At 29.3% G+C, this 10,521-nt stretch overlaps 2 protein-coding genes across 2 annotated transcripts in view; one reads left to right on the top strand and one right to left on the bottom strand.

The window, feature by feature from the left end:
* LOC129961013 (circumsporozoite protein-like) overlaps nt 1-10,521 on the top strand; it is a 290,038-nt gene that overhangs the window by 67,141 nt on the left and 212,376 nt on the right. The gene's annotated exons all lie outside the window — the stretch shown is intronic.
* The window catches only part of LOC129961011 (troponin T, skeletal muscle-like), a 37,380-nt gene that overhangs the window by 3,157 nt on the left and 23,702 nt on the right, over nt 1-10,521 (bottom strand). Inside the window, exons 8-9 of the mRNA XM_056074802.1 lie at nt 9,951-10,031; nt 3,207-3,431 (exon numbers count right to left, since the gene is read on the bottom strand). Coding sequence (XP_055930777.1) covers nt 3,207-3,431; nt 9,951-10,031 — 306 coding nt within the window. The remainder of the gene's footprint in view (nt 1-3,206; nt 3,432-9,950; nt 10,032-10,521) is intronic.

Raw genomic sequence — 10,521 nt, 5'->3', positions numbered from 1 at the left:
ATGACTATCAAATTATGCATGCAACGATATTTAGAAAAACGATGGTTTTTTTTTTTTTTTTTTTTTTTTTTTTTTTGCCATTTGAAAATTGGTCGAGTTCCAAAACTCTTTCTCAAAGTCAGATTTTTTTTGTGCGAAAATCACGGAATGATCACTTGACTACTGTATTGAGAATTGTTAATTTTTTTAAAAAAAAGTTATGGGTTTTTTTCATCTCAAAATTTTTCGATCACCAAGACATTTTTTTGCCAACTAGAAAAATTGAATATATATATATATATATATATATATATATATATATATATATATATATATATATATATATATATATATTTGTACTTCTTCGGGCGATAACTTTTCACAACCTATACCCTTTATTTTCTGCCCACGTATTTTCAAGCTTCAAAAACCCCAAATCAAAACAGCACCATGTTCTCGAATGATAAAAAAGAAGTTGTTGTTTTCTTAAGCAATCTTTTTCCAATATTTATATTTAAACCAAGGCTTGATTTGTTAGATTCATTTAGATGTTGTGTCTTTTAAGAAGATGGGCTCCTATAACTCATTAGGAAATAAGCTAAATAAACTATTTAATGAAAAGAATCTAATTACTTTACCTTTATGGCACTTATTTAGGTAGCAATCAAATAATTATATTCATGATTTTCATAATAATGATGCCCATTTTCTATCAAACTACAAAATAAAACTTTTTTCTGGATTTGGCCCTATACATTTTAAGTGCACTTATTCAATAAAAAAATCAAACGCGTGTAATAACTGACAGTTATACTTGTCTTCCAATGAAATTCAGAATACTGAAACTCAATCTAAAAAACATTTCTTCAGACGATGATAATTTCTGCTGTATAAACTTAGAATATTTGATCGGACAATTTTGCCTAAACATTTTTATAATCTTAATTATTGTTACAATGAATAATTATTTCAAAAAGAAGCCTTTTATGCATAACAGATGCTGCACATATGTTTTTTTATTACATCGCCTGGAAAAAGCAGCAACATCAAGGAAGATCCTGTTTTATAGTTAATAATGTAATGATATTTATAATTCAGTTTAATTTTAGTTTTATCATCGTCCCTTTTGGAAGCAAAACTAGGGCGCTTTTGGGAAGGACCTCCTAAGTTTGAGCTACGATCAGATGATGAGGACGATATCCGAGTTTGTACTTTCCTATCCATATTTCGTCCCACACCAATGAGGGAGATTTATAATAAGTCTTCATATTAAATGTCTTATAAAGCATTAGATCATAATTCATTCGTTAAACTTTCAGCACGAAAGGGAAAATCTGAACACATGAAAGAATTTCTTTTATATTTAGAATTAGATCAATAAAAAAAGAGAAAATACAAAGGAATAGTGCAATTATAAATATTCATGTTAACAATTTGAAATCGGCGTTGTTTATCAGTTAATATTGTTAAACCTCATTAATATGTATCTGTTAAACAAAACATCTTTTCTTTTAACTATGAGTCTACTGAGGAAGAAACAGTTCATGGCTTGCAGGCTTTTGCTGATAAACAGCTGGTTTTAACAGTTCAGAATTTCTTCCTTTTTTTGTCTATTATTAATCTTAATTCAGTGAATTTCATTAAATAGCATTAAAACGTTTTTTATAACATTACTTTCCTGAGATTGATAACTATGCTATTCTTAATTTCTGAATAATATTCCTCATAAAACCGATTGAAATTTGTTTCTTTGTTCTTCTTAGAGAAGATATATTCATTTTAATACTTACATAACTCATGTTTTAAAGTTATTGTGAATCTTTAAACACTATTCTCTCAAATCATAAATTTTGGTACAATCTTTTTACGAAATAAAATTCATAAATTAAACACGAATGCATTTGATCAAATTTGTATCGATATTTCTTAATATATTTTGCAGTTTCTCAGTTGCAGAATAAGTTGTATGCTTATTGAAAATATTTTAGTTTGGTTTTGATGCTTCATAATACTAAAAAAACTTAAAATTCTCATGTTATTTTTTATCAGTTGAACCCAAGTATTAAAAGACAGACTAAATATAACATTTTACGTAGTACAGGAAGAGATATATAGCTTATGTCCTAGTAATTGAATATATCTTTTAAGCTATAACAAATTATTTAATAAGCAATTAAAGTAAGTGACTACGTTGAAAAGTTGATATTTTTTGCAAGCGTATGAGTTTTTTATTTAATTTTTAATTTTTGAATAGTTTTCTTTATAAAACTACTTGAATTTTGTTTCTAAGTCCATTTTTTGCGAAGTTACACTGATTTTTATATTTCCACTTACATAAGTTTTAATACTATTTTCCGCAAAGTTAAATCTTTAGTAGAATTTTCTTACAAAAAAAACCATCATAAATTAAAGCCTAATACATATGTTTTGATCAAATTTGATATAATAATTTCACAATATGTTCTGCAGTTACTGAACAAGAGAACAAGTATCTTATTTAGAAATAGTTTATAGCTGCTTTAATACTTCATAATGCGAAAAATTTCATGTTATTTATTAGTCTAGCCATAAAATTTAAAGAGTGGATTGAATTACAGTATATTTTTTAGTTTAGGAATTAGGTAATGTATTTTTAAAGCTCTAAACTAAAAGAATCTTGCTTTATACCTCTTTCTTAGCCAAACCACCCTCCCCCACTTTTTATCAAATTGTTTTTAAAAAATTGTCATTTAACTGATATATTTTGGTATCGTAGATGTTTTTTTATCCTTTTAATAAAAAATTCAAAAATATTAGAGCGTTTTTCAAAAAAATCCCCCCAAACATAATCATATATCTTAAATTGGAAAGTTTTTGCTTTACTTCTGTATTTTTTTCTATTTCTTTCATTAAACTATATTTCTTCTAATTTTCAAAGCACTGTTGTCGTTTAATTGATATATTTTTTATTTCACAAGTGTGGTTTTTTTTTCACTTTATTTTATGATTTTTTTTTTAATTGTAAGTTGCAACATTTTTCAAAACATTCATCCCAAAAGTAGTCGCACACCTTAAATATCCATTTATAAGAAAGAAAAAAATATTGCTCTTTCTTTTTTCTTGAATAATTGTTATTTTAATAATTCATCACATTTTACTTATCAATAATCATAATATAGAAAATTTCATGTCCGAATAAAATGAACTAAGAACTCGAAAAGAAAAATGATTCAATAAAAGGACTTCACCTTCGCATTACTTTCCTGCTGCGGTTCACTTTCCTCTTGCGAAGGCAAGTAGGGATTTTCTCCCAAATCTTCCTCCTCGATAGCGTCCGTGTTTTCAGTTTTTTCTTTATTTTTGGGTCCGGAGGGGTCCCACTTGATGAGGCGAGATGGGCCGCGCTCTTTGAAGCTTTTCATTCGATTTTCCCACTCCGAAACAGTCATGGTTTCCAGTTGCTGGACATAACCCTGGAAAAAAAATTACAAGATCAGTATTTATCGATCATCTGTCAACAACGGACTTCGATCTCCATGTAAAGCATTTGTCTTGTATAAGTCAATATATTTTATTGCAGTTAATATTTTTTTTCTAGGGAGATATCTTTCAGAGAAAAACTACTTTAAATATTTGTCGATAAAAACTATTATACCGGAATAAGATACCATTTAATTTCTCGTATATGAAGTTTACAAAAAGAAAGCATCGTAATTGCAAAAAAAAAAAAAAAAAAAAAAAAAAAAAACTTGGTTTGTTGATGAATTTGCCCATTTCAGTACTCCTTGAGTCTAAAAAACACATTTTTAGAATTATGATTGTATGTCTGTGAACACCTTAACCCTTCTTTTCATGACGATGGAAATTTCCACCATAACAATTACTGAATAAAATATTGTGCTCAAAACTGTACTGTAAATTGGTTGTTGCTGGCAACATTTTTCACGACTATTGAGTAATAAGGAACGTATCTGTCAAAAAAAATCAAATGTCACAATCATTATTATAGTAGGTTTAAATTTGTCATTCAACTGTTTGTTGTAGTTGGAAAAAACGTAGCTTTTCGTGGTTATTTTTTATAAATAATCCGATATTTTTTTTGCTAATAAATACGATACTGAGTGAAAAAATTTAGAAAAGAATGACATTGAAGGTTTTGTACTGTGCTTAACATGTAAATTTGCATGATGATGGATATTTCCATCATACTGCTTTTTTTATTATATATATATATATATATATATATATAATTTTTATTATATATTCTATTATATATTTATACTAGTATTTTTTTTAAACATTTTTCCTTTAATCTAGCGCATGAATTATATCACCCTCATTTATTTCACACAAAAAGAAAAAAATCATACAAAAAAAAGTTAACTCTAACACGATTTCAGCTAGACGAATGAAATTTGGTGTATGCACTTAACATCAAATTTATAGATTTCTATCACATTTTGAACGAAATCCATTGAGACGAAGTCTGTCTGAATGCAGGCGAACACAGTGACTACAAAACGTATGGAACTAGATAGATGAAATTTGGTACACAAGTTTAGTATCTAAAATGGCGATCCGTATCCAAGTTGAGAAAGGGAGTTAAATATCTGTCGGTTTCCACTTTTTCATGCATATAAACGAGATAACTCAAGAATGTAATAGCTTAGAAAAATAAAATTTGGCATTTATTTAAGACTTCAATTGTAGCTTTATTTTAGTTCTTGGTTTCAGTATTTTTGAAAAGAGGAGGCCAAAATATATATTTCATTTTCTGGCTTTTGTGTATTAACCGCATGTTTATGATTAATCGCCAATGTCTGATTCAGTAAAAACGCCAGATTCACGCCAAAAATGGGTCATTCGTAACAATTGTTCGTGAGTGCCCTGCAATTAATACATATGCTCGGATTTTCTTTATTATATTGCTCCCATAAGAGGAAATAAAAATTTGAAATTTTGCAAATAAAAATTTGCACTCTCATGATGCTCAACTTTGCCGGAATTTCATAATTTTATACACAACGGGAGGTAGTAAAACATTTTATAGGCTGTCTGCAAGTGAGTTTAAGACAGACCACTTCCGCCGGTTATAACTAAGTATTATATTGAAGCTGATGAGAGATTTATGAGGAAATACCCTCTAAAATTTTTATGACGTCTGACCATGCTTAGAATTTTTGTTTACAATAACTTCTTTACATTGGATCTTGAGCCAGAAAAGCTGAATCAAACCTCAAATCAAACACATATTTATAAATTTTCATGGATTAAAAAAAAAGAAAAGAAATAAATTAGTTTAATCTCTCCGGTACAAAAGAATAAAGTAGCTTAGTTATAGCTATCCCATTAGAGCGTCCATATCTTCTATAGACTTGTTTTGTCTTACCATTTTCGGCATTAATATTATGATCTTTTTTAGTCCTTGGCTCCAATGAAAGTCTGTGTGCTTATATTAAACTTCAAAGTGAAAACATCTGAAATTGCGGCATTCATTTCGCAGTAAAACTTTCTTTAATTAGGGTATTCAGTCTGAATCACCCATTTAGTTTATGTTAGAGTACTGAGAATTCAGCTCTCAATAGAGTTCATTAGTTCTAATACTCTGCTTTTTTTCATTTTAGTATCTACTTTCGATTTGGGCAATTCATGCTTATTCACGGGTGAATGAGAAATTTCTCTTCGTTTCATGCCATTAGTTGAGAACAAGCTGAAGACGAAACTAGAAATACTCAGCAATATCCATTACTTTTATAAAGACTAGCGAAAATTAGGACCTTTTTATCTAGAGTCGCTTTAATGTAAAGTCTGGAGATCGTTATATAAAACTGAAATTTCTTTTATTTTTCTAGATTCATGTTATAAAACATATTTGCCACGAAAAATTCTTTACAAGAAACGAAACTTGTTAAATCTGTTCCACATGATTCTATCAATTGTGTGAATTTCAAACCATGAATCCGTTATTATTTATTATCATACAAGAAAAAAAAAGTATGGTAATTATTAATTTCTTGTTTACAAGAAAAAAAGTAGTGATTGTCGAAAAATTCGAATTCGGAATTTTGATGAAATTTTACATTTCATATTTTACTGCTTCTGAAATTTTTTTTTTTAATTATGCTTGTCTATCGGTACACGATAGTTCAAATTGCTTTGGCCTGTATGGATGAAATTTAATGAAATTCTACGCTTCAAACCTATAAGAGTGTGAAAAACACATTTAAAAAAAATTATGAATGTCTGTCTGTCTATACACGGTAACTAATTTCTTTGGTCTTTATGGATGGAATTGGATATAATTCGCCGCTTCAAGCCTATCTGAGACTGAAAAACACATTTTTTAAAAAAATATTATGTCTGTCTTTCGGTACACGATAGCTTAAAATGATTTGATCTATATAGATGAAATTTGGAATATGGATTTTATAGCGATTTTGTCGCTTTCCATCAAGGAAATACATTCCGTAGAAGTATGTCTGTCTGTTTGTCCAAAAGAAAGTGAACACGTTAACTATAAAATACAAAGAAGAAAATGGATAAAATTTGACACACAGTTTTAGCATCAAACAGCTTTTGATAGAGCTGTATCAAATTTGATACAGATCTTTATTAGAGCTGTATCCAATTTTGATTTAAATCCTCAGTAGTTTGATTGTCTGTTGGTCTATGCATTTGCATGCAATTACAATTTGTACATTCAGAAACGCAGTGACACAGATAAATTACAAGTAGTATTCGATTTTATTACTAAAACTGCAATTCTGCGACAAATATTGGTTTCGGTTTGCTAAAAAGGGGGCTTTCTAGATGAATGAACGCTTTTCCCTATGCTACGAAGTGCAAAACGCTCATTTGCGAGACACCAAAAATAAAAGCCTGAGTTCTCGTGACGTCAGATCCTGTACAGGATTCACAATTTGTAAGTTGGTGGAAGTAAGATAACAGCTTTATTAGAGAGTTTGCGAGGAAGTTTCGAAGAGGAAATATGTCGGCTGTAATTTTGTCCGTCTGGGTGCATGTGAATATGGATAAAACCGCATCAAGCTAGATGGATGACATTCGGCTTATGGCTTTTGAATATCTGTATCAAATTCGAAACTAAATCCATCAAAGGGTTTATTACCTGCTTATTATCTGTAAATCTATCTATTCAAGTGCATAACAACACGTAAGTCAAAAACACAACATACCAGATATATGAAATTTCATACATGATTCTGATATGAAATTACGGATTTATGACAAATTGCAGGTCTATACGGCAAACTGTAGAAGTTTAAGTAGGTAAATTTCACTCCACACCAATTCATTTTTAGCTCATTCAATTAATGGGGATAATGACAACCGCTGCACACTTGTTCCACTTTGATTCCCTCGTTGAAAGTCTTGCTAGAGTGTACTCCATCAACTCACATCAAACTTCTCTCTCTAGAGCATTCCAAATGGCATGATAGAAATGGATTAATGGAAATATGAACGGATCGGATATCCAATCTTTTGCTCCACGCTATACTAAATCTAGCTGGTTTCCACTTCTGACGCGGAATGATCAGATTTAAGTGCATCTGAGCATTGGTAAAAGACCTGCTTTAAATTAGTACCTGATTCCTTCGACTATACAATAAAACTAAACAGAAAATGCGCTTCGTGTAGTGTGGAAATATTCGAGAAATTCAGAGAGAAAACTTATCTGACGACCTTCTATTTATTGTAATCACGAAAATTGATTTTATCCTTCATGGGTTTCAACCATTAAATGTTTTGAACCTTAATTTCCATATCGAATGAAGGTTCTCTTCTCTTCAAAAGAATTGCGAACAGTTAATGCGAAAACAGCTGTCTTCTGGATTTGTAAACAATTAATATGGAAACACCTGCCAAAATGTTTTCAAAAATTCCTTGGAATAGTTCCGCGTGTAGCAAATTCAAAACTGTTAATATCTGCCACTTGATAAATGCCCTTCCTTTTTACTTTTTGCAATTAAACAGAAAATGACGGATGGATTTAATATTCGTTGGCAGTGGAATATAATCAAAATCGTTCAATCAATCGTTCCAAATTCTATCTAGATCTTTCATGACAAATCAATCTCATTTTTTCAAAAATATTTATTTAAGAAAATAAATAATAAAAGGACTAATAGTAAAAATATTTAACATCTCCAATAATAATTAAGGAAATTAAAAACAACAATATTTCCTCAATGCTTAATGAAATCGAACATTGAAGTGAACTGCTGTCATGGATCGCAAGTTTTGTAAAACGGAAAATTACTACTTTCGAATTTGAAACAGTTTACAAAATAATTATTTTTTTAAAATATTGTATTGAATACTAATAAAAGACTCTCAATCCACGACATATGGTTATTGTAGTTATTTTGATACAATACATTTAAGCAGTCGCTATAATTATTCGGTTATGGATACGAACGCCTGAAATTAGCTCTCTTCTATGTTAAATACAGAATTTTTTAATTACTTTTTAATATCATTAGTCATTTTAAGCAATTAGACAAAACACTAAAGGCATTGTCTTGAAATAAATGCAATAATTAATTCTTGGATAAATTTACAAATTTCCCAGTAAAGTTAAGACAAGGCAGATATAGTAACCATTCTCTTAAAATAGCCTCAAACATAAATAAATATAACCTCAAATTAAGTATTTTAGAATTGCTTCTATCAATGAAAATTGGGAGAGGAAGTGAACTAATGTACTTAATAGAAGCAACTAATGAATCTGGAAATGATTATACTAATGGACCCTTAAACAGTCCATTAAATTTTCGCAACTGAGTGTTGAAAATGTGAAAATTTCTAAACATCGATTCCCAGAGTAACTGGATAATCCAGAAGTTCGGAGACTCTGAGTAAAGTGGAAAGTTCAATTGTTATAGTTAAATTTATTATAAATGCTAAAATAAATCGTTTTATTTAAAGAATTACTTCGTTGATAATCAAATTCTAAAAATAAAGAAGCCTTTAGAAGGTATACTTTTGTTATTGTACTAAAAGGCAAAATATTTTAGTGAAATAATAAAAGCATACTTTTTAAAAACTTTCCTAAAAGCTTGGGTTAATATATAAATTATAAGTAGTGGCATTTTAATCACGTTCTGTTGTATTTAAATTTTTAGTTATTTAACATTTTCTTTTCTTTTATTCATCGTGACTTGATTATCATATTATAGTATTTGCAGTTTCTCAAGTTTTTACGATTTTTGCTTAGACAACGAGATTTTTATTTAAAAAATATTTTATTTGTTTCAGTACTTTAACAAAATGATTATTTTTTTAAAATTATTTTTCAATTAATTCATAATTCAACATTGTTATTATAATTACATTGAGACCAAATTTTCTCAAATTTACAATGGCGTTTCTCGTATTGAATCAAAATATAATTAAAGATGAAATGACAACTAAGTTCTAGAAATGTGTAAATACTATATTATCATCGAAGATATACGATTGTACAGAATTTCAAAAAGCCCATCAAGTTAATTTAGTTATATTAACTTCCCATTCTAATGCAACTCTAGGTCTATTTTGTAAAGGAGCTCGTAATTTTGAACTTCGGTCAGATGACGTGGATGACACCTAAGCTGGCATCCCTTCTTCAAACTCCACCAGGAAAGACGCTTGGCCCCGGCGGATTTACCGCGCATCGGACCCACTTAGACGATAGTTCTTCGGTGAAATCAGGCCGCGAGGCGGAAATCCTAGGGTTTCAAAACCGAGACATTGCCACCAGGCCACCGCGGCATCAAAAAGCATATCAAGAAAGGAATGAAAATAATATTACCAAATTCCATCTATACAAACATGAAACTTTCAAACGTCCAGCCCAGTTTACTAAAAGGGTCTAAAATAAGATGTTTTTATACAAAGAATATTTATCTCCTTAAATTTGATACTCCTCTTAATGTAATGGTGCTCACAATATGGAACAATATCAAATTGATCAAAGGAATTAATATACTTACACCTTCAAATAGAGACTTTTTGTCATCAAAATTTCTTCTGTCGAGACGTCTTTCATATTTGCTAGCAACACTAATCTTTGGCTGAAAAAAAAAAGAAAAAAAGAGTCAAACTGAATTGTAGTATAACAATGAGGGAATTATTTAAATAACCATATGATGTTATTTTAAAATAATTGCTCAAATTAATTTACAACGAATGAAAAACTGAATTAGGTTTATTTTCATAATTAAGTAGTATATAATTCTAAGATGAAAACCATCAAAAGAAGTAAACGCGTATATCTCAATTCATGTTTTAAAAAGGAAAAATATATTCAGAATATTATGTAAATCCTGACATCGAAGAATCACTCAAATTGATGAAATACCGTTTCCCCAAAAATAATGAATCTTTTCATTTTCTAAATAATACATAGAATCATACATGGGATCAGCTGAAATATACAGACTGTAACCCAGAACTAAGGTCTTGTTTATTAATATGACTGAAAGAATTTGTCTCTATGTAGAAAGGCTACATTAGTTGTTTTTTTTCGAAAAAATCTCCGAAAACTATGATGATGAAAAACAT

Source organism: Argiope bruennichi, chromosome X2, assembly GCF_947563725.1.
Source record: "Argiope bruennichi chromosome X2, qqArgBrue1.1, whole genome shotgun sequence".
Lineage (NCBI taxonomy): Eukaryota > Metazoa > Arthropoda > Arachnida > Araneae > Araneidae > Argiope > Argiope bruennichi.
The sequence above is the reverse complement of the archived record's forward strand: the minus strand, read 5'-3'. Positions and strand labels throughout refer to the sequence as shown.